Source organism: Hylobates moloch, unplaced genomic scaffold (genome assembly GCF_009828535.3).
Source record: "Hylobates moloch isolate HMO894 unplaced genomic scaffold, HMol_V3 SCAFFOLD_14, whole genome shotgun sequence".
NCBI classification, from domain to species: domain Eukaryota; kingdom Metazoa; phylum Chordata; class Mammalia; order Primates; family Hylobatidae; genus Hylobates; species Hylobates moloch.
In genome coordinates, this window is record NW_026652289.1 from 6,917,993 (window position 1) to 6,945,652 (window position 27,660).

At 37.9% G+C, this 27,660-nt stretch overlaps 1 protein-coding gene across 6 annotated transcripts in view; it reads left to right on the plus strand.

The window, feature by feature from the left end:
* The window catches only part of BRWD1 (bromodomain and WD repeat domain containing 1), a 129,074-nt gene that overhangs the window by 42,681 nt on the left and 58,733 nt on the right, over positions 1–27,660 (plus strand). For all 6 annotated transcript variants that reach the window (XM_032175931.2, XM_032175928.2, XM_058427926.1 and 3 more), the window contains 8 exons: positions 568–718; positions 964–1,098; positions 5,984–6,112; positions 6,319–6,544; positions 12,684–12,869; positions 15,453–15,636; positions 20,382–20,475; positions 23,778–23,909. In XM_032175931.2, coding sequence (XP_032031822.1) covers positions 568–718; positions 964–1,098; positions 5,984–6,112; positions 6,319–6,544; positions 12,684–12,869; positions 15,453–15,636; positions 20,382–20,475; positions 23,778–23,909 — 1,237 coding nt within the window. The remainder of the gene's footprint in view (positions 1–567; positions 719–963; positions 1,099–5,983; positions 6,113–6,318; positions 6,545–12,683; positions 12,870–15,452; positions 15,637–20,381; positions 20,476–23,777; positions 23,910–27,660) is intronic.

Genomic DNA, 27,660 nt, shown 5'->3' on the forward strand with positions numbered 1-27,660 from the left:
TAAAGGATGAAAAACATTCCAGGCATGTGTATCCAAGACCATTCTTGCCAAGGGGCCTATAGGAGTAGACTGTAGGAAAGTTGTATAAAGAGATGAGAATAGTCCCATTTACAGTTCAGATTGAACGTGTGTGTGTCAGTTATTTTTCTAAACATTGGGGATATGAATATGAATTACCTTATTTTTGTGTTCCTAAAAGTTTTTTGTCTTCTATGGAGAGAAACAGTTGAAAGTAAGTGTTAGCAATAGGTTTGTTTTCAGAGGAAGGAAATAATAGGAAAGAAGTAGGAAGAAGAAGCATTGCTTTCATAAGCAGTAATGGTGTCCTAAAATCTGCCCTTATTCAGTCTCTATACTGTTTCTAGATTATCCCTCCCTTCTTCAGGTTTTGCCCTCACCTGTTTCAAGACCATCTGTTCTGGGTCAGCTGTGATGAACTCTCTGTAGGGTTGATAAGATAGGCACATGGGTTGGATTTCTTTATTTTTGTATTGATGAGAGATTCTATGTATACATTGTATGGTCAACCATCTAAATAAGTGTACATGTTGTGTATTTTTTTGTTAGGGACTTATCTTCCGAAGAGGAAAGGTTTATGAAACCTAAAGTAACAATGATAGCTTGGAATCAAAATGATAGCATTGTTGTCACAGCTGTGAATGATCATGTCCTCAAAGTGTGGAATTCTTATACTGGACAACTGCTTCATAACTTAATGGTAGGTAATTTCTGGTGCAGTGTAACAAATGAGATTTTTTGAAATATGATTGTAATTTTGAAGCTATAAAAATAATATACTGAACAAGTTGTTTCATGTAAACTATGAAATGATTAGAAATTTTTATAATTATAAATTATTGTCTAATACATTTTTAAAAGTATATGCTGTAACAGTATGTATTTTTAAATTTTCAGTTTGTAACTTGTAAACCCTCCTTAATGTTATGACTTTGTTAAATAAAGGGACATGCTGATGAAGTATTTGTTCTGGAGACGCATCCCTTTGATTCCAGAATTATGTTATCTGCAGGACACGATGGCAGCATATTTATATGGGATATTACAAAAGGTACCAAGATGAAACATTATTTTAATATGGTAAGTGAAGTGAGATGTACCTTGATACATGCTTGAATTTGTTTAGAGTATTTGGGTTATAAGGCCTAGCCAGAAATTGATCTGCTTATTTTGGCAGTTTTTTACAAATCAGCATATTCAAAGCCTGCTAAATATTAGACAGCTACATGTATATACATACATACATGAAATTCTCTGTATGACTGACTTATATGAGGGAGACATTTTTAAGTTACCTGTTTAACATTTTGTGTGCCTGTGTGTTTAAACTGGTAAAAGTATGGCATTTATAAAAACTTTTTCACTACTTGAATTTATTGAAATATTTGATAAGAAATTGAAATGTTTGATAACAAATAGAAATAAAAATAGTAACATAATAATAATGACATTATTAATATTCAGTATTAACCAAATATTACAATATTTGATTACTGGATTTTCAGTAACCTTGGGCTGGGTGTGGTGGCTCTGAACTCCTAGCACTTTGGGAGGCTGAGATGGGAGGATTGCTTGAGTCCAGGAGTTCAAGACCAGCCTGGGCAATGTAGTGAGACACTCTCTTAAAAAAAATCCCAAGATGGTTGATCTAGAGATCAAACATCATTAAGTTTTCCCAGCCTTTTTTCTTTTTGCACAGGTGTATTCTTAAAAAAAAAAAAAAAAAAAAAAAATTTTTTTGGTGTATGTATATTCTAGAACCAAATGAGGATCCTACTGTATCTTTTTAGAATTTCTCCACATAATCATAATTATAGTTACTAATCAGCAAATTTAACATTTATAAGATAGCATTATCTAGTCAGGTCTATAGTAACATCTTTTTAGATATATTTTGCTCCGTGGACCAGAATCCAGTTCAAGCCTCATGCATTGTGTTTAAGTGGTTGTATCTTTCTAGTTTTCTTTTTTTCTTTTCTTTTTTTTTTCTTTTTGAGACGGAGTCTCGCTCTGTCGCCCAGGCTACAGTGCAGTTGTGCAATCTCAACTCACTGCAAGCTCTGCCTCCTGGGTTCACGCCATTTTCCTGCCTCAGCCTCCCAAATAACTGGAACTACAGGCACCCGCCACCAAACCCGGCTAATTTTTTTGTATTTTTTAGTATTTTTTGTATTTTTAGTAGAGATGGGGTTTCACCGTGTTAGCCAGGATGGTCTCCATCTCCTGACCTCATGATCCATCTGCCTTGGCCTCCCAAAGTGTTGGGATTACAGGCGTGAGCCACTGTGCCCAACCTCTAGTTTTTAATTGTCACAAGCCCCTCTCAGCCTTTTTTCTTTTTCCTCTTTCTTGGCCTTTAACTTTTGTTGAATATTAGCAAGTATTGTTACAGAGTGTCCTCAGTTTTGTCTGATTTTCATGATTAGATTGTTACAGTTTTTTAAATGAAATAAAACATAAATGATATTGTGTCCTTCATGAATCGTATTAGGAGGCACATGATATTTATTTGTCCCCTTACTATGGTGATAATTTTTTTTTTTTGGAGATGGAGTTTCACTCTTGTTGCCCAGGCTGGAGTTCAGTGGCACGATCTGGGGTCACTGCAGCCTCCGCCTCCTGGGTAGATGGGATTACAGAACCTCCGCCTCCTGGGTTCACGTGATTCTCCTCCCTCAGCCTCCCGAGTAGATGGGATTACAGGCACCTGCCATCACATCTAGCTAATTTTTTGTGTTTTTAGTAGAGATGGGGTTTCACCATCTTGGCCAAGCTGGTCTCGAACTCCTGACTTAAGGTGATCACCTGCCTCGGCCTCCCAATATACTTATTAAACTAATTTTTTTAGTAGCTCTTTTGAGACTAATCTAAATATCCTGTTTCTCATTAAATTTTTACCCACAAGTATTGGATCCATTGAAGATTTTCCAATGGCATCATTCCTTCCATATTTATTAGTTGGCATCTTTGCACACAATGGTATTTTTTTTCCTCCTCCAACTTTTAAGTTCAGGGGCTACCTGCTGTGTGCAGGATGTGCAGGTTGGTTACATGGGTAAATGTGCTTGCACATAGTTTTGTAATCTTATTTCTTGTAAAAACCTTTTTTTGAAATTTTTCTTTTTAAAGAATTTACAGATGTATTTTTGAGTATAAATTCAGCCTGAGAAGTTAACTTTTACGCAATTAATTTCTATTGTTGAGTACTTAAGTGGTTTCTAAAATACGTATGACAATAACACTTTGAATAGCCTTGTACATGATTATTTCCCTAAGATAAATTCTGAAGGAATTATTGTGTAAAAGGGTTTTAACATTGTTAAGGCTTTATATGTTTGAGACATTTTGTGAATTTACTCTTCTATTTATACTGTTATAATTCAAAGTGTAATTTTTTTTTGTTTGTTTGAGACAGTCTTGCTCTGTCGCCCAGGCTGGAGTGCAGTGGCGTGATCTGGGCTCACTGCAAGCTCCGCCTCCCGGGTTCACGCCATTCTCCCGCCTCAGCCTCTCAAGTAGCTTCCATTACAGGCGCCTGCCACCACGCCTGGCTAGTTTTGTTTTTGTATTTTTAGTAGAGACGGGGTTTCACCGTGTTAGCCAAGATGGTCTTGATCTCCTGACCTGGTGATCTGCCTGTCTCGGCCTCCCAAAGTGCTAGGATTACAGGCGTGAGCCACTGCACCCGGCCTGTGTGATGTATTTTAGAGGCAGTGTAGTAGCATCCTATTGATGCTGATGCATTCTTAGACCTTTGATTCTCAGGTTCTCAGACCTTTGATTAAATGCATTCTAAAACATTTTAAATAGTATGACCGAAGTACAAATACACAATTAGGCATCTCTGAAAGCTGCGTTTCTATGTATTCAAATTGTTGGAAAAAGAACTAAGCATTCTTGGACAATTTTTCTATCGTTTTAAAATCCATGGGATACGTCCATTACCTTAACTATCCTTTCAAACTCAGTAATAATATTACATCCTGAATTTAACTCCTCCAAACAAAAAACTACTTTAATTTAGACTTTAAGCAGAATATAAGCGGAAAAACTCTACGCCAAAGAATAATCTGAAAAAAACATTTCACGTGGGCAACAATGATCTTATTTCCAGTTGCATAGCCAAAATTGGCCTTGTTTACTGACATTTCCTTACTGCTCAGCTGAGAGGCTCATAATTCCTAATTCTAGATAAACTAAATATAGGGTTGTCAGTTATTAATAGCAACAATATTTCGTGAATACATAATAAACTTTAATGTGACATTTTTCTCCAGACACAGTTGCAGGTTGCGTTTTGTCAGGAATCATTGTATAGGATGCTTCCAATTACAAGTGAAACCCCAAGTCCTCCTTGCTCTGCTTAGTTAGGTCTGCCCACTTGAGAAAACTTTCATCTCAGCAAGTATTTATAGAAAAGCTTTTGGTGCTGTTAAGTCCACATGTACGATGGGAAGAGTTGCTGCCACCATCTTCAGCTTTCCAGCTTTGAGATTTTGCCACTCCCTCCCCACTGGTGTCTGCTTTAACCATGGCTGAAGGTCCCAGGCCAGGGATGCAAAGTGGTACATATATGCAGGTTGTGCTGTGGCACAGGTGGCTCCTAGAAGGACCATGTGGGTGAAACCATGTTCTTACGTTTTAATGATCAGTTGGAGGAAAAAAATATATATAATATATATACACACACAATTTTTTCCTTTTTATGTTAAGAGAATATGAATTAACATGCACATCTTATTCATCAGTGCTCTGAATATCCGAGTAACTTTATTTTTTCCATGTTTGCTAATTGTCATCCTTTTCATGTGCAGCAATAGTGAAGTATCACTAGTCAAGCAGTGACTTATTTGGGCGTGGACGTGAGTTTGTTCTGGCAGTTACTGAGTAGATGTCTCATTTCTCCAACACTGAACGCATAACGTTTAGTTACTGGAAAGTTAAAGGTGCAGACAGCAAATATGCATAGCTGTACACTGTAGAGTTAACCAAATAACTAACTTAACTATAAATTGATGATATTAAACTAATACAGTTTACAGTTTAAAAGGAAGAATAAAACAGTATAAAAGTTATCTATTTAAGGTTAGACTCATGATAGACTTAGAGCATCCCTTCTGAAATCTCTGTTAAGGTAGTTGTGGCTGCAGGCTTTTCCATATATATGCTTGAGACCCAGCAGCATTGCCAAATTTTGCATGGTGCTTGGTCATCTTAGTAATGAGCTGAAGTAGAGCTCACCTTAAAATCTATAAAAGTGTTCATTTTAGTTTATGAATACCAAATTTGGTTAATCTTTAATCATTTATCTTGTAGCTTATTATCCTTTTATTATATACTAAGACAAAAATTTATGAAATTGTTTATAAGAAGTAAAAGAAGCCTTCACTTTGGATTGGGTTGTTAGCCTTCATTTGAACACTTGGAGAACTAATGCTTAGAAGAACTTTGAAGACTTTTTTCTAGGCTAGTTGTATCTAAAATGAATTTTATTTTTTGGGACTAGTGATTGATGTATATGCTTAATGAAACATTTGTTTTTATTTTTATTTTACAGAGTCTCACTCTGTCACCCAGGCTGGAGTGCAGTGGAGTACAGTGGCGCAATCTTGGCTCACTGCAACCCCTGCCTCCCAGGTTCAAACGATTCTCGTGTCTCAGCTTCCCGAGTAGCTGGGACTACAGATGCACACTGCCATGCCTGGCTAATTTTTTGTATTTTTAGTAGAGACAGGGTTTCACCATGTTGCCCAGGGTGGTCTTGAACTCCTGTGCTCAGGCAGTCCACCTGCTTCCACCTCATAAAGTGCTAGGATTACAGGTATGAGCCACCATGCCCGGCTGAAACGTTTGTTTGTTTTTTTTTTCCCAGAAGGGATATATTGTCACAGGTTATCCACATTAAAAAAGTTTACATAGCAAATCACTTGCATGGTCCTAACTTTTTTCCTTTTGTGTTTCCTAGATTGAAGGACAAGGACACGGAGCTGTGTTTGACTGTAAGTTTTCACAGGATGGACAGCATTTTGCCTGTACAGATTCTCATGGGCACCTTCTGATATTTGGTTTTGGATGCAGCAAACCATATGAAAAGGTCATTTTTAATACCTTGTTGTAGCATGCAAGTAGTAGTTATGAGCTGTGTTTTGGAAATAAGTAGTTATGAGCTATGTTTTGGAAACAGTTTAGCTGAGTGATTTGATTTCCTTGTTTTTCTAGTTTTAATTAACTGTTTAATATTTGTTTCCTTTAATATGCATGAACCTTAAAAATGCCATCCTGTGAACTTCATTTTTCTAGATTCCTGATCAGATGTTCTTCCATACTGACTATCGACCACTTATTAGAGATTCTAATAATTATGTCTTAGATGAGCAAACTCAGCAGGCTCCTCATCTTATGCCTCCACCATTCTTGGTAGATGTAGATGGAAATCCTCATCCAACCAAGTATCAGAGATTAGTACCAGGCCGAGAAAATTCTGCAGATGAACATTTGATTCCACAGCTGGGCTATGTGGCAACAAGTAAGTGCAGTCTTTTTTTTTTTTTTTTTTAAAGTTGTACTCGAATATTTTAAAGTATAATATAAATAATTTCCTTACCTTTAGATCCCCCAATTATTTTGCAATATTTGTTTTTTTATGTATATTGTTTTGAACCATTTAACTTCTGGACCTCATGTACCATTTACCTCTAAATAAGAACGACATTCTCTTACATAACTATAGACACTTATGACGATTAGGATGTTTTACACTCAATACTATTATCAACTCTGTAGTGTGTAACCAAAAATTTCCAGTTATTCTAATAATGTTTGTTTATAGCTTTTAAAATTCTCCCAATTTTTATTTGGGACCACATATGAAATACGAAAGTTAGTTGTCATAGTTCCTTAATTTCCTTTAATCTGGAGCAGGTTGTCAGTTTTTGACTTTCATGATATTGATGTATTTGAAGATTATAGGTCAGGAATTTTGTAGAAGGCCTCAATCTGGGTTTGTCTACTTCTTCTTGATTAGGTTCCGGTTACGCATTTCTGACAGAATACAACATAAATGATGTTCTAGTCTTAATAGAGCATCCTGTCAGGATGCTTATGATTGTGGTTTGTCTAATTACTGGTAATGTTGTATTTGAACACTTAGTTAATGTGTTTGCCAAGTTTCTTCACTATAAACTTGGCATTTTTCTCTTTGTAATTAATAGTAATTTGTGGGGAGATATGTCAATAACCTGTTCATTGTCAAAGTTTACCCTCAAGTTTTAGGACCCATTGATGAGTTTTGCCTGAATCAGTTGTTACTGTGAATACTGCAAAGTGGTTATTTTCTAACTTCATCGTTGTTCCGTCATTGCATCATATGTATCGTTGCTCCCTCATTGCGTCATATGTATCATTGCATATGACTGTCTATTGCTCACCCCTTTATTTATTGATGAGGCTTATTAAGTTTTAGTATGGGCTTCTGGGTGTGGTTAGTGGGTTATATTACTCACATAATCCTTAGGTTTGACTTTCAGAGCCTTTTGAAGCTGTCCTTTCCTGAGTCATTACACTTGTTCAGTCACTTCTATCCTTTTCTGGATGTAGGGTGTTCCAGGTTTGTCTTGTACTTTTCTCTGTCGTAGCCAAGTGCAAAGTTCTTTTTTGTGTTAATAGCAGGGCAGCGTTTCTCTACAGATGTTAAAGAAAAAATGCTACTTTGTTTGTTTAGATGAGGATTTACTGAAACTAAATCACCAGCTATATATAAAGTTAAAACCTAGTGTAGATTACTATGTGCTTGCTATTTCAAATGTTACTTTTTATTACTTTTATTGAAGTGTACTTTATATACAAAATTCACCAATTTTGAGTGTACAGTTCAAGTGTGTGTGTGTTTATTTTTTGAGACAGGGTCTTAATCGTTTGCCCAGGCTGGAGTGCAGCAGTGCAATCTTGGCTGACTGCAGCCTCCGGCCTCCCAGGGTCAAGTGATCCTCCTACCTCAGCCTCCTGAGTAGCTGGGACTGTAGGCGTGTGCCAACACACCTGGCTAATTTTTGTATTTTTAGTAGAGACGGGGTTTTGCCATGTTGCCCAGGCTGTCAAGTATGTTTTGACAGATGTTAAATAAGTAACTACCACCACAATCAAGATACAAAACATTTATACTGCCCCCAAAAGTCCCCAGGACCTGTTTGGAGTCAGTCCTCTCCTTTCTCCCAGTCCCTTGTAATCAGTGTTATATTTTCTGTCACTTTAATTTTGTCCTTTAAGAGGGTTTATATACAAAGTGTAATCTTTTTTTTTTTTTTTTTTTGAGATGGAGTCTTGCTCCGTGGGCAGGCTGGAGTGCAGTGGCATGATCTTGGCTCACTGCAACCTCCACCTCCCGGGTTCAAATGGTTTTCCTGCCTCAGCCTCCTGAGTAGCTGGGACTACAGGCGTGTGCCACCACGCCCAACTAATTTTTGTATTTTTAGGAGAGATAGGGTTTCACCATGTTGGCCAGGATGGTCTCGATCTCTTGACCTCATGATCCGCCTGCCTCGGCCTCCCAAAGTGGTGGGATTACAGGCGTGAGCCTCCGCGCTTGGCCACAAAGTGTAGTCTTTTGTGTCTGGCTGGTTTGACTTAGTGTGGTGGTTTTGAGATTCATTAGTGTTGTTGCATGTATCAGTAGTTTGTTCCTGTTTATTCACTGGGGCTGATAGTGCCCCATGGAATAGATGGGTATATTATCATTTGATTTTGCGTTCACTGATGGCTTGTTTCCAGTTTGGGGCTATCATCCAGATTGAAATATCCAACTGTCACGTGGAATTTGTCATTTCTCTCCTCAGTTTACTCAATTTTTACTTTATGTATTTTAAAGCTCATTCATTAGGTGCATACACATTTTGAATTGCTTGTCTTCTGGATGAAATAATTATTTTCTCATGAAATGTTTCTCTGTATCTCTGAAAATATTTTTTGTTTTGAAGAGTCTTGTTTCATATTAATATAGCCAATTCAACTTGTTTCGGATTAGGATTGTCATGGTATATCTTTGTCAATTCTTCCAGCTGATCTGTGTCTTTATATTTCGAATCTGATAACTTGTCTTTTAATTGGGATTTAAGTATTAAGTACTCTATTAAGTGTAGAGTATTTACACTTAAATGTTCATATGGTATGGGTTCGAACATAGAGTATTCCTATTTGTTTCCTCTGTATTCTTTTCGTTCTTTGTGCCTTTTTCCTTTTTCTTTTTTTTTCTTCTTTGGGATTGATGATTTTTTTGTGTGTTCCATATGACCTCCACTAATGTCTTATTAGCAATACCTGTTTATTTGTATGTAATGATTGATTTAGGGCAGAAATTGTCAATGTGTGGTTTGCAGACCCATAGGTGTATCTGCAACCTTTCATGGAGTCTGCAAGGTCACAGCCATCTTCATAATAATACTGAGATATTTATTTTTTTACAGTGTTGACATTTGTACTGATGGATCACGGATGGGTAGAAATAAACTTCTGGCCGGGCGCGGTGGCTCACGCCTGTAATCCCAGCACTTTGGGAGGCCGAGGCGGGTGGATCACGAGGTCAGGAGATAGAGACCATCCTGGCTAACATGGTGAAACCCCGTCTCTACTAAAAATACAAAAAATTAGCCAGGCGAGGTGTCGGGCGCCTGTAGTCCCAGCTACGCGGAAGGCTGAGGCAGGAGAATGGCGTGAACCCCGGGGGGCAGAGTCTGCAGTGAGCCTAGATCGCGCCACTGCACTCCAGCCTGGGTGAAAGAGCGAGACTCCTTCTTAAAAAAAAAAAAAAAAAAAAAAAAAAAAAAAACTTCTGGCGCTGTAGCACAAATCTTGGTTGTGGCACCAAAATAGTAGGAGTTACTATATTCTTTACTGCTCTGCACTTGAATACATGTCTTTTTACTATTCTAGGTATTAAAACTGGAAGTGTATATAAAGCACTTCTGCTGTGTATTCTGGCTCCTGGGAACTTGAACTATTTTCTGCCCTGTGAGAGCTCTACAAATTTTTGTGCAACTGCTTTTTTATATTTTCCCCTCAATAGTGGAGTTCTACCCCATGCACACATGTATCAGTATTTAATTAAAAAAATTTTTTTTGAGACAGAGTCTTGCTCTGTTGCCCAGGCTGGAGTTCATTGGTGTGATCTCGGCTTATTGCAACCTCCGCCTCTGGGGTTCAAGCAGTTTCCCTGCCTCAGCTTCCCAAGTAGCTGGGAGTACAGGTGTGCACCACCACACCAGGCTAATTTTTGTATTTTTAGTAGAGATGAAGTTTCACCATGCTGGCCAGTCTGGGCTCGAACTCCTGACCTCAGGTGATCCGCCCGCCTCAGCCTCCCAAAGTGCAGGGATTACAGGCGTGAGCCACCATGCCCGGCCAAGTATCAGTATTTAGTCAAATAATTGATGGGACCTCATCACAGATCTCTGGAGCTTTGTGTGCAGTTCACTCTCCTCTGATATTCAGTCCTGCGTATTTTAACATTCCTCTTCCAGCAAACTCTCACCTCTGTCTCCTCAACTCAGTTAGATCTGTGGATGCTGTTCGGGTTCTCTCTTTTGTTCTGTAACCTGGAGACTACCTCCAGACAGTAATCTGGAGCAATCAAGAAGGGTTTGTCTCCATTGTTCCCCTTCTCTCAGGGATCACAGTCTCGTGCTACCTGTTGTCTAGTGTCTGAAAGCTTTTGTTTTACATATATTTTTTCCATTATTGTAATTGTTTATGGCAGAAGGACACTTCCTGTAGCAGTTAAGTTTTCATGGGTAGAACCCTCCTTCAATATTTCAGTATCCATTGTATTATTCCATAGAGACAGTTAACATTCTGATATTTGAGAAGTTAACAGTTAAGTGTTCTGTGTTATGAAAGAAAAGTTAGGCTGAGTGCAGGGCCTCACACCTGTAATCTTAGCACTTTGGGAGGCTGAGGCAGGTGGATTGCTTGAGCTCAGGAGTTCAAGACCAGCCTGGGCAATATAGCAAGACCTTGTCTCTACCAAAAAGAAAAAAAAGAAAAGTTATATAGACTTAGGTTATTTTGGCTTAACGACGATTAGAAATCTTTGCCGTTTTCCCTTTGGTATCATGTTGTAATCTTAGGAATTTTGTGTTATAAGCAATTCTAATTAAAATCTTATCTTTTTAGATTAAGGCTCTATGTACTGCCTTTTCAACTCATTTTTTGAGACTGATAAAAGTTTTAAAGACAAAGTTAATATGACATATAACATTTAGCTCTTTTAAGTTCTTCATTGGTTTCCATAGCAAAACAAAGACATTGTTAGTGATATGCAAGGGAATCTTACTCAGGTAGCAGGATGGAAATGGCCTCCCTTGCCCATCCCATAATACTATATGAGGTTTTGCAGTTTCTCTATCTGTTTTTATGGTGGCAAGTTATATCTTTGCATTCCTTTTGATTATTACCTTATTAATCTCCTTTATTTTTTATTTTATTTATTTATTTATTTTTTTGAGACACAGTTTGACTCTGTCACCCAGGCTGGAGTGCAGTGGCATGATCTTGGCTCACTGCAACCTTCGCCTCCTGAGTTCAGGCAATTCTCTAGACTCAGCCTCCCGAGTAGCTGTGATTACAGGCGTGCATCACCAGGCCTGGCTAATTTTTTTTTTTTTGTATTTTCAGTAGAGACTGGTCTCGAACTCTTGACCTCAAGTGATCCACCTGCCTTGGCCTCCAAAAGTGCTGGGATTACAGATGTGAGCCACCACGCCCTGGCTGTAATCCCAGCACTTTGGGAGGTCAAGGTGGGTGGATCACGAGATCAGGAGATTGAGACCATCCTGGCTAACACGGTGAAACCCTGTCTCTACTTAATAAAAAAAAAAAAAAAATACAAAAAATTAGCCGGGCATGGTGGTGGGCACCTGTAGTCCCAGCTAGTCGGGAGGCTGAGGCAGGAGAGTGGCCTGAACCCGGGAGGCAGAGCTTGCAGTAAGCCGAGATCACGCCACTGCACTCCAGCCTGGGCAACAAAAGTGAGACTCTGTCTCAAAAAAACTCTGTAGTTGAAGTAAGAATTATGGGTACTAGCTATGTTAAAAACATATCTAAGAGAGTAATTTGAGATTAGTCGGAGAGGCTTGTGTAGTTACCACCATCAATTTCACTGTTCTCTGAGGACTCTTGGGGCAGAGGGAGAGCTAAAGTCTTGTTGAAGGCTTAAAAAAGGTCTTACCTCCCTTTTTTCCCCTTTCTTAAGACATAGAGAAGAAATTAAATCTCAGGGATTTTCTCTACATTGGAAATGACCCATAGTTGCTCTGTTCCAGTTAGAGACTCTGGGGAATAAGATTTTAGTGAAATATATCGAATATGGTGAGGGGCATTAGTGTGAAACAGCATAATAAAGTTTTACAGAAACATGTTTCCATGCTTCCACTTGCAGGAATTTCAGAGGCTGCTTTCAGGTTTTTGTAGTATTTAGTCCTCTACAGGAGGACTTTTGTTGGCTTTGAATCTTTTCGCTGACTTGCTGGTGAATATGTAGAGTATCTTTTTAAACTGGTTATTTTTCAAAAATGGGAAATTCTGACCATCGTTAATGTATTTTAATTTGTACCCTAACGGAATTTTTTTTGTTTTCTGCTTTTATATGATCATATATTAAATAATTGAATTTGTAGGTGATGGAGAGGTGATTGAACAAATTATAAGCCTGCAAACCAATGATAATGATGAACGCAGCCCAGAATCGAGTATTCTTGATGGAATGATAAGACAGTTGCAGCAGCAGCAAGATCAGAGAATGGGAGCAGATCAGGATACTATTCCAAGAGGACTTTCAAATGGTGAAGAAACACCCCGGAGAGGTAATAAATAATGATAAATATTTTACCTGAATATGGCTGCATTGAAATTAAAGAGTAAACAAAGTCTTTGTCAGGTACATGTAATGTGAGAAACTTAAGTAAACAATGTATTTTTACAACTTAATTAGTACTCTGAAGGTAGCCTTATGAGGTGTAAGATAATGTAGTAGCAAATGAGTATTTGAATTTCAAGTACTGCTGAAGCCTTTTGTGCTCTAAAAATATAGTATTTACAAAATTGTATTAAATAGGAGCGAATAACAAATTGGTTTTTAAAATAAAACCATAGTTCTAGCTTTTCTTTGCTTTAACATTGGTAATTTTTGAAAAACTGTATTGGGTAGAGTATGATTTTTCTTATTGAATCAGAAAGTTTGAAAACTTAGTGAGTTTTCAGTGTTGAGTCCTTAAAAGTGCAGTGTAGAAGTAAATACATAACAATCACCAGTCTCCTCTCAATTAGTTCCACTATTTACTTTGTTTCTAGTCCAATGTGATTTACAAGTTTCATTATTCATTTAAAATAGTACTTTTTTTCTCCTAAACTTACAGCATAAGACTTTATTTTTTTATTTTGGAAAGAAAGGTTGGAAGAAGGATACAATGAAAAGCCATATATTCTTTACCTAGATTCCTTATATTACTATACTTGCTTTAGCTTTTTTTTTGTGTATGTGTGCACACACACTTTCCTATATGTTTTTTTCAGAAGCATTTGAAAGTAAGACTTGTGACACTTTATACCTTAATGCTTCATTCTGTATCATCCAAGAACCAGAGATGTTCTCTTATATAACCATAATACAGCGATCACATTCAACAAGCTGAATATGATAATTGTTGATATAGCACTGCTATCTAATTTTGAATCCTTACTTACACTTCCCCAGTTGTCCCAATAACTACCTGTCCTTCCTCATGCCCTTTTAAAAAAAAAAATTTAGGCTTTAATCAAGCCTGCTCATTACATTTTAGAATTATGTCTTTTAATCCAGAAAAGTTTCCTCAGAGCAGTGGTACTTTGGAAAGATTCAGGCCTGTTGTTTTCACAAGATTTCTCTCAATTTGGATTTGTCTGATTATTTCCTCATAATTGGGTTCAGGTTAAGCATTTAGGCAGGAATACTGAATAGTTGATGCTGTGTCCTCAGTCTGTCATGGCAAGAGGCACAAGATACATAAACACATTCTTCTGGCACCTACTGTATTGCCTTAACAGTATATTCTAGAAATTGTATCAGTTCACAGAATTCATCTTTTTTTTTTTTTAATAGCTTCATACTCCTCCTCTGTGTGGAGTAACTAATCTTTGTAATCTCTTTATGGGCATTTAGGTTGTTTCTTATGCTTTGCTGTTATAAGTGATGTGATAAATAACTTTATGCATGTTTTCAAATTGTTGGAGAATAACGCTATGACTTGGGCAGTTAAATTTAGAATTTATATTTCTCAGTTCAAAAATGTTTTTCAATATATAGTATTTTAATATAAATGCTTGGTTTACTAGTGGGGCATTCAATGCCATTTGAAGTTGGTGAAGCATAGTATGTTCTCTAATGCACATTGGTACACATGTGATTGGTAAATAGAGTGTGGTACATAGAAGAGTGCAGAAGTTGCATTCACTCGTGGATTTTTCCCTAGGCAAGAAGAGCTGGCATAGCTGGAGTACAGCTCCATAGCCTCCCACAAGAATCAATATCACCCTCAGTGTTTCTGTTGTGTTAGTAGCAGGAGCCCCTTTACCTTCTATTGTAAGAAAATGAGCACTTTGTCTAGGACTTCCTCCTCAGAGGCTGGTCTCTGTGGCTTCCAGCTCATGGGAGGTTGCTCAGCCTCCTATACCCACCTTATTAGCAGCCCCTCGGGCTCAGAGCGTCACTGTTGTCTTCATTGCCTCATCACCCACTTGCCCAGCTATAGTTTAAGCACGGATGGCATTTACCCACAACATTTTATTTGTTTGACTTTTTAACAACCATCTTGACAGCTACTTGCCTTGGTGGCTCAGATTATCTCTTGAGAATCATGAGAATCATGATTACTGTTGTAAGAGCTCTTGTAAAACCACTTTGATTTCAGCTGTCTGTCTTCAGCGCAAGTTTTTCAAAAAGACTTTTTTTGGTGTGTAATTTTGAAGAAGGCACAGTTTTTAGGAATGCATATATAATGTAATGTGAAATGTACATTTTATAATTTCAGAAAGTCTAGTAAAAATTGAAATTGAGGTTTAATAGTTAATGTTTGTTCAGTATTCTACATTTTGATCTTAGTCATGTTAAGATTCTGTCAGGCTGGGTGCAGTGGCTCATGCCTATAATCCCAGCACTTTGGGAAGCCGTGGTAAGAGGATTGCTTGAGGCCAGGCGTTTGAGACTAGCCCGGGCAACATAGCAAGACCTTGTCTGTACAGAAAATAAATTTAAAAAAGATTTTTCTCACAAAGTTTTTTCAGTAGATACTATCTTCTCTTAGTTCTTTATTTTTGGTGTGTGCATCTTAGGTGAACGTGTGCTTGTTACATGCTAAATGTATATTAGTTTAAAAGTGTATTGGAATCACTTCCTCATCATTTTTTCCTAGGTTTTAGAAGACTGAGCTTAGACATTCAGTCCCCTCCAAATATTGGTCTGCGTCGTAGTGGACAAGTTGAAGGTGTTCGTCAGATGCATCAAAATGCCCCACGCAGTCAGATTGCTACAGAACGTGACCTGCAGGCTTGGAAACGAAGAGTGGTTGTACCAGAGGTACCACTAGGCATATTTAGGTTTGTTTTAGGATATCTATTTATAATGTTTCTATCTGTGAAAATATATTCATATGGTTATTTACACATTCTGTATTCCATTAATTGTGTAAATAATTGTATAAATATATTAGTAATGAGTGGGAATCTTATTATTGTAATTGTGGTAGGAAAATGTCAGAATTATTCTCTAATGTTTTTACTATGTTAAAGGTTTTCAGAGCCAGTCTTGCTTCTTTTCTTTTTTTTTTTTTTTTCAAGGCAGAGTTTCACTCTTGTTGCACAGGCTGGAGTGCAGTGGCGTGATCTTGGTTCACTGCAACCTCCGCCTCCTGGGATCAAGTGATTCTCCTGCCTCAGCCTCCTGAGTAGCTGGGCTTACAGGCGCCTACCACCACGCCCAGCTAATTTTTTATATTTTTAGTAGAGACAGGGTTTCACCATGGTGGCCAGGCTGGTCTCGAACTCCTGACCTCAGGCGATCCACCCGCCTCAGCCTCCCAGTGTGCTGGGATTACAGGCATGAGCCACCGCGCCCGGCTCCGTCTTTTTTTATCCATATACACACACACACCCACTTTTGTCCTTTCAGTATTATTTTGAAAGAAATCCTAGATGTAATATTATTTTTGTCCATAAGCATATTAGTGTGTATTTCTAAAAGATAAGAAGTTTTAAAATATATAAAATAATGCTGTTACCATACCTTAAAAAAACTGTACCTTGGTTTCTCAGTATAACCAAATATCCAGGCTGTGTTTAAATTTCCGATTGTTTCAGGTGTCATAAATGTTTTCGGTTTTTTGCAAGACTGCTTCATAAGTGATAATTCTATCAGAAGGCACACATAAATAGCCTCGGTTTTTGTGATGTTAGCAGCTATCAATGCTTAATGTCTAGATTCATTAATTTATTAGCTGTTATATAATCATGATTTTTAACTCTATGAAAACTTCTTCATTTATTATCTTGGACACTTCTAAAAAAGAAATCTACCCAAGTATACTTAATTATCAAGTAGCAAAGTTTGTATAGGAAAGGCAGAGTAGATGCTTGATTGTTTTGCTTTATTTCCCCTCAAAATATTCTTTTCATTATTCAACAGCGACCAATTTGTATGTGTGTGTGTTTTAATGTATAAATCAAATAGCTGGGGTTTAACTTATTTCTGATATTCTTTATTGATGTTTAAATCATCTCTTTTCTAGCCATGAGGAGCCTCTTTTCAAGGCTCCCTGTCCTTTCAAAATGACTAGTAGTTTTCCATAGCATCCTTACTGTGAGACACGGGGAAGATATTATAGTTCATCTTGTAAATTTTTGACCTATATCTGAAATTAAGCAGCCCTATTTTCTTTTAGTAAGAAATGTTATTTCTTTTATTTTTTTGAGACAGAGTTTTGCTCTCGTCCAGGCTGAAGTGCAATGGCACGATCTCGGCCTATTGCAACCTCTGCCTCCGGGTTCAAGTGATTCTCCTGCCTCAGCCTCCCAAATAGCTGGGACTACAGGCATGTGCCACCACTCCTGGCTAATTTTGTATTTTTAGTAGAGATGGGGTTTCTCCATGTTGGTCAGGCTGGTCTTGAACTCCCGACCTCAGGTGATCTCCCTGCCTCGGCCTCCCAAAGTGCTGGGATTACAGGTGTGAGCCACCGCGCCCAGCCTAAGAAATGATATTTTATATTGCTTCTTGGCCTTTTGGCTAAGATCAAGTGTAGAAATGATATTTTGTAATTATAATATGGGCAGTAGTGTCCTTGGTGCTGAGTTGTAATGTACTGAGTTGAGTCATTGAAATGGAAGCAGCAAATACTTTTTTGAATGATATCTAAAATGTTTCAGTATTTTCTCATGTTTGTGTGTCATAATAATTTAATAGCTTGAAGATAATTTTGTAAATTTATTTTTGTGTTTTTATATGTTTAACCAGAAGAGTTTCAGTGAATGCTGGAGTGTTATTAGATAGTACTTATATATTGTTCTGTGAATTTGGGAAGGACTAGAAAATAGTGAAAAGCAAAATGTGGAATTGTGATGAGAAATATAGAAAATCAGTATTTATATAGTATGCTGTAATTAAGTTTTAAATTGGCATCTAAGTCTTATGGTTATCAGAACCAAAAGTGTCATTTTGGGATACTTTTTCAAAACCAAGGGAAGCAAACAGGTGTCAAGAGAGAAAGACCTGAAAAATTAGTTTCTTAAACACACAAGCATTTATTTTCTTACCCAAAGGAAGACTAGAAATAATCTAAGGCTGGAATAGTGGTTCCACAGTTAATCAGGAACTTAGACTCCGGTGTTTCTCACCCCCTTCATGGAGCTTGGCTTCTAGTTTTTTTTTTTTTTTTTTTTTTTTTTAAGACAGTTGCTGCTCTTTTGTCACCCAGGCTGGAGTGCAGTGGCATGATCTCGGCTCACGGCAACCTCTCCTCCTGGACTCAAGCAATTCTCTTGCCTCAGCCCTCCAGATAGCTGGGATTACAGTCATGGGTCACCACACCCGGCTGATTTTGTATTTTCAGTAGAGATGGGGTTTCACCATGTTGGCCAGGCTGGTCTCAAACTCCTGTCCTCAGGTGATCCACCTGCCTCAGCCTCCCAAAGTTCTGGGATTACAGGCGTGAGCCACCGCGCCCAGCCTTGGCTTCTAGTCTTAAGGTCACCGTGTAGTCCAAGATAGCTGCTGAAGCTGTAGCTATTACATATCTGTATTTGTGATGTAGGTTGAAATTTAGAAGAAAAGAAGAAAGATGTTCAGATGTCAAAAAGGGCGTTTCTAGTCAAAGGAACTTGCTTTAAGTAGCCATGTGGCATTTCTGCTTATAACTCATTGACCAGAATGCTGTCATTTGACCATAATAAGCTAAGGAGGAGAGTAGGTAACACAGTATCTATTTAGAGCAGCAAAGAGCCTGGATAAAAATTGCTATTGTGTTTCTAAGGAAGAAAAGGAGAACGGCAGCTAGCTATCTGCCATAATATAATTTTCAGAAAAAAGAACATAGCTCTTTCTAGCATTTCATTCTAAAATAAAGCTCATGTGAGATTTTATAAAGGCGATACTTGATTGAGATATGGTGATCATTGCCCATGGCAACAGTTCCAATAGTGGAAACAAGGGTGAATTTTGTGTAACTGTAAGGATATCATTTGATAAGGATGAAGAGTATTTAAAAATTTGTTTTCTGACTATGAAAGTTTGTGTCCATTGTAAAAAATTTAGGTAATAGGTATAAAAGCATAAAGGTAAATGACAGCTGTGCAGAGCTATGAGCTTATAATGTTGCTTACCAGTATAAGTAATTCTTTTTGTGCCTAGGATTCAGGCATGTAGTTTGTCTTGATCCAATAACGGTAGAAATTCTATTCATTATAAAATTTTTTTTTGAGCCGGAGTTCTGCTTTTGTTGCCTAGGCTGAAGTGTAATGGTGTGATCTTGGCTCACTTCAACCTCCATCTCCCAGGTTCAAGTGATTCTCCTGCCTCAGCCTCCAGAGTTAGCTGGCAAGCCCAGCTAATTTTTTGTATTTTTAGTAGAGACAGGGTTTCACCATGTTGGCCAGGCTGGTCGTGGACTCCTGACCTCAGGTGATCCATGCACCTTGGCCTCCCAAAGTGCTGGGATTACAGGTGTGGGCCACTGCGCCCGGCCATATAACAATTCTTTTATATACACTCTATGATCTTTGATAATACCCCTTTTCTTAGCTGATCATCTCTTTAGGAGTAAAAGTGCGCACAGCTGAAAATGATACCTATGTCAAGTGTTCCTTTGTTTTATTAATCGAGAATCAATTGTATGTATTGCTTTATTGTCAAAGGGAAACATAACAGATATCAGGTGGGACTTTCATTTGGCTGCAAGCTGAAAATCTCGTTATATGGTTCCTTAAACACAAATAAAGCGGTGAAGTTGACAACCTGTGAAAGGTTGAGTCTGCTTTAGAAATCCCCGCTGGATAAAATAATGTTCTACTGTAATCTTGAGTGTGGGCTGTCAGGTGTACTTAGAGAAAAATGCAATTTTCTTAAAAATCAGTTTTTGTCCTTACAGCATTTACTCTTACACTCTGTTGAGTGTCTAGTTATACCTTGGAGCGTGGCCTAGATTTCAGTATTAAATCTTTTTCCTTTGAGATGTTAAAGTAAACAAAAACATAAAATCCACGTGTTTTTAATAATGTTCCAGGTGGAGAAACGGGACAGTCAGTCTTTTCCAGAGAAGAAAAATGATTTTTAGTACCTTCTTCTTGGTGGCAGGTCCTTTGCTTTGAAATTGGTCACAATAACATAATCTTTTTGTTGTATCATGTGAGTGAAATATAGGTGATTAGAAAAACCAGTAACATTGCTATTCTTGTTTTCTATAAATTATCAAACATAGCTTGAATAAATGTGGAGAAGGCAGACTCTGTGCTTATTTTTTCTTTAGAGAAAGGAATTGCAATCTTGGAAAATCAGAAAGACGTTTTGAAAAGCTATTATGGGAGATTCTGTTTGAATTGGTCCTAATAGGACCAATCAGAAAACAAATGAATGAATATTTATGCCTCAAATATGAAAAATAGGTCTTTCTAACTGCCTCTGAGATTTTATTTATATTCATATAAATTTTTAATGTGTTTTAACTTTAGAGATTTTGTGTATTTTTAAAGTATATAAACTTATGATTTATAGAATCACACTGGTTTTTATTCTTTATATCCTTTAGTTATCCATCAGTTCAGTAGTTAATATAACTGGATATTTAAATTTGTAGGAAGCTGGAAGACTTCCGATTAGAGAAAGGTGAAGAGGAAAGAAATCTTTATATAATAGGAAGAAAAAGAAAGACTCTTCAGCTCTCACATAAGGTAACCTAAATTCTGTTTTCTTAGCAAATTAGAAATTAAATTGAAATTTAGAGTTTTCTTTTTGATTTATCAAACTATCAGTAACTTTCATCTGAAGTGGAGTATTTCTTGCTTAAGGTTTTCTGTTTGGGATTTAAAATAGTAGACTTAAGGTTATATAGCTGTTAGAAAGGAGTAGTTTGAAAACTTGAGAAAAATTGCCTAGTGCCTAACAATGGTATTGAGTTCTTAATTTTAGTTACTAAATTATTTGATTCTGAATTTTCATTTGGTTCTTTTTTTTTTTTTTTTTAAGGGCTCTCAGTTTTCTACTAAAATTCTCACTGTTTTAATTACTTGGAAATCAGCCATAGCTATTTTAAAAACAGGTCTGGTAATTTCATTTTTTTCAATGTCTTGCTTCCCTGTGGACCATTTTCTATTGCCTGTTGATTTTTCTCCTTTTTTATCATCATATTTTTGTTTCTTTTTTGATTGTTAAATGTTAGAAAAGATTTGAAGCACAGGATGGCTTCGTTCCCAGAGAAGATTTGCATTGACTTCTGGCAGCCTTCTGGGGCCACTCTCAAGCCTATATTGCCTTATCCAAACAAGAATGGGCTTTAGTTCCTTGGGATTACTGTTCTATCTGTAGTTTACCTACAGGTCTAGGCTGTAGCCTTTTGGGCTAACAGCCAAAGCCTGGGGGATTCCCCTACATATAGGAGGCTATGAATTGCAAGTTTATTAGCCTAACTCGTGAGTTAGTCTGTGATTTTGCTTACTTGCTAAACCTTCCAGCTTCCTCTTCCAGAATGAAATTCTAGGGTTAAAATACACACACACACACACACACACACACACACACACACACACACACACAACACACACACACACACACACACACACACACACACACACACACACACACATCTTTTTTTGATCTTGGTTCTGTGATTCTTCATAACCTTTTAAGGCATAAAGTGCCTTTAAACAGATTTGTTAAAAAATATATTTTACCAGATTTTCTAGTTTTTCTTAGTGAAAGTTTGGCCCACCTACATGTTAACCTATTATCACTCGTGAAACTCATTAATACGAGTTTTTGCCAAAATCAGTACTGACAAATTAAGGAAAACTCAGTTCATTTTAAGATCATCCAGTGATAATGTTGAAATTCTAAAACTGACCAATGCTCATTAGACAGATGGCCACTCATGTGAAAATTGATTTGTGCATAAATTTAACGAATATGTGCTCTCATTGGGTAATCTCATCTGCCTTTGTGGTTGGGGAATGGCATGCCTTTTAAAAAAACTAAAACCAATATAGTTACTTTATTTGGCTGATTTTGAATGATTATTCTGTTTTGATAAAAACATTCAGAACTGAATGTTTTGAAAAAACATTCAGAACTGAAAAGCACAGATAACAAATTAAACATTGAAAACTTGAAAATACACATACTTACAGTTAATATTTGAACATTAAAAAGAAAACTTTTAGCTTTAGGGATATATGTGCAAGTTTGTTATAGAGGTAAATTGTGAGTCATAGGGGTTTGGTGTATGGATTATTTTGTTACCCAGATAATAAGCATTGTACTTGATAGGTAGTTTCCCGGTCCTCACCCTTTTTCCACCCTGTACCCTCAGGTAGGTCCTGATGTCTGTTGTTCCCTTCTGTACGCAATGCTTGGCTCTCACTTGTAAGTTAGAATATGTGGTATTTGGTTTTCTACTCTGATGTTAGTTCGCTTGGGATAGTGGCCTCCAGCTTCACCCATGTTGCTGCAAAGGACATGATCTCGTTTTTTTTTTATGGCTGGGTAGTATTCCATGGTTTATATATACCATATTTTCTTTATCCAGTCTACCATTGATGGGCATTTAGGTTGATTCCATGTCTTATGCTATTGTGAATAGTGCTGCAGTGAACATAGGTGTATGTATGTCGTTATGGTAGAATGAGTTCTTTTCCTTTGGGTATATACCCAGTAATGGGATTATTCGGTCGAATGGTAATTCTGTCTTAAGTTATTTGAGGGATCGTCAAACTGCTTTCCACAGTGGTTAAATTAAGATACAGTCTCACTAGCAGTGTATAACCATTCTCTTTTCTCTGCAACTTCACCAGCGTCTGCTATTTTTTGATGCCCTCCACCCCCCAGTTTTTTTTTTTTTTTTTTTTTTTTTGGGAGATAGGGTCTCAATCTTGCCCAGGCTGGAGTGTAGTGGTGCAATCATGGCTCACTCACTGCAGCCTCAACCTCCTGGGCTTGAGTGATCCTCCCACCTCAGCCTCCCTAGTAGCTGGGACTATAGCTGTATACCACCATGCCCAGCTAATTTTTTGGTTTTTGTTTGTTTGTTCTTGTTTTTGTTGTTTTTTAGGGGCAGGTTTCTCCATATTGCCTGGGTTGGTCTCGAACTCCTGGGCTCAAGTGATCTGCCTGCCTTGTCCTCCCAAGTGCTAAAATTACAGGTGTGAGCCCCAACGTCTGGCCTTGACTTTTTAATAATAGCCATTCTGACTAGTGTGAGATGGTATCTCATTATGGTTTTGATTTGCATTTCTCTGATGATTAGTATGTTGAACATTTTTTCTTTACACCTATGTATAGAGATAGTGAAACATTCCTTGAGAAGTTGCTTACTGCATCATAATATACGAATATGTATTTTTCATTTCTGAGATGTATACTTTTAAGGTGACATCCTTTTCAGATTATTGTTATTTTCCCTCATTCGTGGTAAACCAGTTAACTTACAGCATAGTTTGGAAAATGCCATCTAATGTGCATTTTCTCATGTTTTCTAAGGACCTTGAAAGTAAAATTACTAAGCTTGAGTTAAAACCGTATGGCAGGCCGGGCGCGGTGGCTCACGCTTGTAATCCCAGCACTTTGGGAGGCCGAGGCGGGCGGATCACGAGGTCAGGAGATCGAGACCACGGTGAAACCCCGTCTCTAATAAAAAATACAAAAAATTAGCCGGGCGTGGTGGCGGGCGCCTGTAGTCCCAGCTACTCGGAGAGGCTGAGGCAGGAGAATGGCGTGAACCCGGGAGGCGGAGCTTTCAGTGAGCCGAGATTGCGCCACTGCACTCCAGCCTGGGTGACAGAGCGAGACTCAGTCTCAAAAAAAAAAAAAAACAAAAAACAAACAAACAAACAAAAAAAAACTGTATGGCAAAAATACTACCTTCTTTTTAAGCCTTTTTTTCTTTTTTCTTTAAATCCTTTTGGAAACTTGATAGCCCATTTTGTTGATATTGTCCTTATTTAGGTGTTGATTTTCATTCGCATATTTTTCTGTGTTTCAGTCGGATTCAGTGGTTTTGGCGTCACAGTCTAGACAAAGGACCTGTAGGCGTAAATATCCGAATTATGGTAGAAGAAATCGTAGCTGGCGTGAGTTATCTTCTGGAAATGAGTCTTCAAGCTCTGTAAGACATGTGAGTGGAAAACTTTAAAATGTTATAAGATAATCTTAAATGAATTTGGCTTAATTCTTTACTTTGAATGAATATACCCCAAATTTATATGAAAACACAGCATTCTGCAGAGATTAATATGAAATTTCACATTTTGAATGTTAACAAAAACTTTTAATGGCTAAGATAGTCACACACCGTATACTTGTGCAATCCAGTGGTTTTACATGTTGAGCATCCCAAGTCAGAATTTTGAAATGCACCAAAATCTGAAACTTTCTGTATATAAACATGATGTTCTAGTGTGCATTTCAGATTTTGGATTTTTGGATTTGGCATGCTCAAGCTGTAAGTGCAAATGCAAATTTTGCAAAATCTGAAAAAATACGAAATCTGAAACAATTCTATTCCCAAGCGTTCTGTATAAGGGATATATAACCTGTAGTATATTGACAGAGTTGGGCCATCGTCACCTCTATTAAGTTTTAATACATTTCATCATCCCTAAAAGAAGCCCTATTCCCATTTACAGTCACTTGCCAGTCCCTCCCTCTCCCCCAGCCCCTCACAATCACTGATATATTTTCTTTTTCTGCATTTGCCTGTTCTGGACATTTTATATGAATGGGCCCCCCCCCCCCCTTTTTTTTTTTTTTTAGACGGAGTCTCACTGTCTTGCCAGGCTGGAGTGCAGTGGTGCGATCTCGGCTCACTGCAACCTTCGCCTCCTGGGTTCGAGCGATTCTTCTGCCTCAGCCTCCCGAGTAGCTGGGGCTACAGGTGAGTGGTGGCCCAGCTAATTTTTGTATTTTTAGTAGAGAAGGGGTTTTCACCACGTTGGCTAGGATGGTCTGGATCTCTTGACCTTGTGATCCACCCACCTCGGCCTCCTAGAGTGCTGGGATTACAGGCGTGAGCCACCACGCCCAGCTGGACGGGCTCTTAAAATATGATTTTGTGACTGGCTTCTTTGACATTGCATAATGTTTTCTCTAATGATTTGTATGTTGAGCATTTGTGTAGCATGTATCAATACTTCATTCTTTTTTTACTTTTTATTGCCTAGTAATTCTCCCATTGGATGTGCCACCTTTTGTTTATCCATTCATCAGTTGATGGATATTTGTGTTGTTTCCACTTTTTGGCTGTTATGAATAGTGCTGCTTATCAACATTCATGACAGGTTTTTGTTTAGACATATGTTTTCATTTCTTTTGGGTCATGCTAGGAGAAGGTATGCTGGGTCGTATGGCAAGTCTTATGTTTTAACTTTTTGAGGACCCGCCAGACTCCTTCAGATTGGCTCTACCATTTTATATTCCCACCAGAAATATGAGAGTTCCAGTTTCTCTACATCCTCACCAATGATTGTTATTATTCCATTTTATTTATGCTATCTTAATGGGCGTGAAGTAGTATCTCTTGGTTTCAGTTTGCATTTCCCTAATGACCAGTAATGTTGAACATGTTTGATGCTTATTCAGCTCTTTTGCTTATTTTTCACTTTTTTTGGGGGGTTTTTTTATTGTAAGAATTCTTTATATATTCTGGATACAGTCCTTTGTGACTTGTAGATAGGTTACTTGTAGAATTTTTCTCCCATTCTGTGGGTTGTCTTTTCACTTCTTTGGTGGTGTCTTTTGAAGGATGAAAGTTTTAAATATTGATGACATTCATTTTATTTTTTCCTTAGTAGCTTGTTCTTTTGCTATTGTGTCTAAGTCTTTGTTTAATACCTTTGGTTGATTTTTAATAATCATTTGTAAGCTATTGGTCTTCATTCTGATTTGTTTGAGGGAGAAACCAATTTTTTTGGTAAAAAGTATTTAATAGGCCAGGCACGGTGGCTCATGCCTGTAATCCCAGCACTTCGCGAGGCCAAGGTGGGCAGATCACTCCTGAGGTCAGGAGTTCAAGACCAGCCTGGCCAACATGGTGAAACCCTGTCTCTACTAAAAAGACAAAATTTAGTTGGACGTGGTGGTAGGTGCATGCGATCCCAGCTACTTGGGAGGCTGAGGCAGGAGAATCGCTTGAACCCGGGAGGTGGATGTTGCAGTGAGCCGAGACTGCGCCATGGCACTCCAGCCTGAGCATCAGAGCGAGACTCTTGTCTCAAAAAGAAAAAAAAAGTATTTAATACTACCGTGTTAAAATTTCCTGACTGAGTAATGTTTTGAGGGATGAAGTGTTAGGTACGACTGAAAAGTTCATTTAATTGTCTTATGATGCAGTAGGTTAATAGTTAAGCATGGGGTTTGAGTTTAAATCCAAATTCTTTTACTTTGGCACGTTGCTTAGCTTTTCTGTGCCTCTGCCTATGTAATATGTACCTCAGAGGCGCGGTAATGTGTACCTTAGAGGTGTGGTGAGAATTAATCAATAACGTAAAGTGTTTAAAATAGTGCCTAATACACAATAATGTTAGCTACGATTATGATTAAAACTATCTGTTTAAACTGTTTTTATTTTTTTGAGACAGGGTCTTGCTCTGTTGCCTAGGCTGTAGTGCGTGGTGCAGTCATGGCTCACTGTAGCCTCAAACTCCTGGACTCAAGCTATCCTCCTCCTTCAGCCTCCCAAGTAGCTGGGATTAACAGGCACCAGCCACCCTGCCTGGATAAACTATTATATTATGTAATGAGAATGTTTTTACATTCTTTTTTTTTTTGAGATGGGGTCTTGCTCTGTCCCCCAGGATATAATAGGAAATAGTTATTATATGTCATTTTTATGCTGGTTGACCTTTTTCTTTTTCTGCATATATATATATATATATTTCTTCCAAAGGTTCTATATGTAACTTCCATTGTATGACTGAAGCAATTGGATAGTCAGGTTATATCATGGTTTGGAATAAAGGGTTATATATAGACTTTGCCTTTGGGAGGAAGGTGTAGTATCCTAGTTTGGAAATAACTATTTTACCATGCAGCTCTGTTCCAACCTCTCCCGCTCAAGTACCTTGAATTTGCCTAACATAGTGGACATGGGATGGTTTCCTTTGGGAAAACTGTTACGTAAGGTCAGTCTAGAAAGGCTAGGGTGGTATGTAGTGGCATTATCATTAATGATGTGGAAATACATTAATTACTGTCAAGGATATACAAAATGATAGAATCAGTATGGAAAAAGTGCTATAAAAGGGCTAAACATTAATGCATTTTATTATGCCTGGGAGGCACTATTCTAGATGTTTTACACGTTATCTAATTTCATCATTCCAACAAGTAGGAATTAAGACACTTTTATAAAGGGATTCTTTTAAAAATCCGGAAACTGGGGTACAGATATGGAGGTTCAGTAACTTTCCTACATTTATATAAAAAGCAGCATGGGCCGGGTGCAGTGGCTCGTGCCTGTAATCCCAGCACTTTGAGAGGCCGAGGTGGGTGGATCACGAGGTCAGGAGATCGAGACCATCCTGGGTAACAAGGTGAAACCCCATCTCTACTAAAAATACAAAAAATTACCCGGGCATGGTGGTGGGCGCCTGTAGTCCCAGCTACTGGGGAGGCTGAGGCAGGAGAATGGCATGAACCCAAGAGGCGGAGCTTGCAGTGAGCCAAGATTGCGCCACTGCACTCCAGCCTGGGCGACAGATCTCAAAAAAAAAAAAAAAAAGTTAGCAGCATGATCCCAGCGCAGAAACCCTGCCTTCCCGAAGCATCAGTTCACTTGAGGATTTGGGGAAATTAAACTTAAAAAAAAATTTATTGAATGCCTCCTATCTGCCAGGTGTAAATTTTTTATTTTGATGTAATTTCAGACA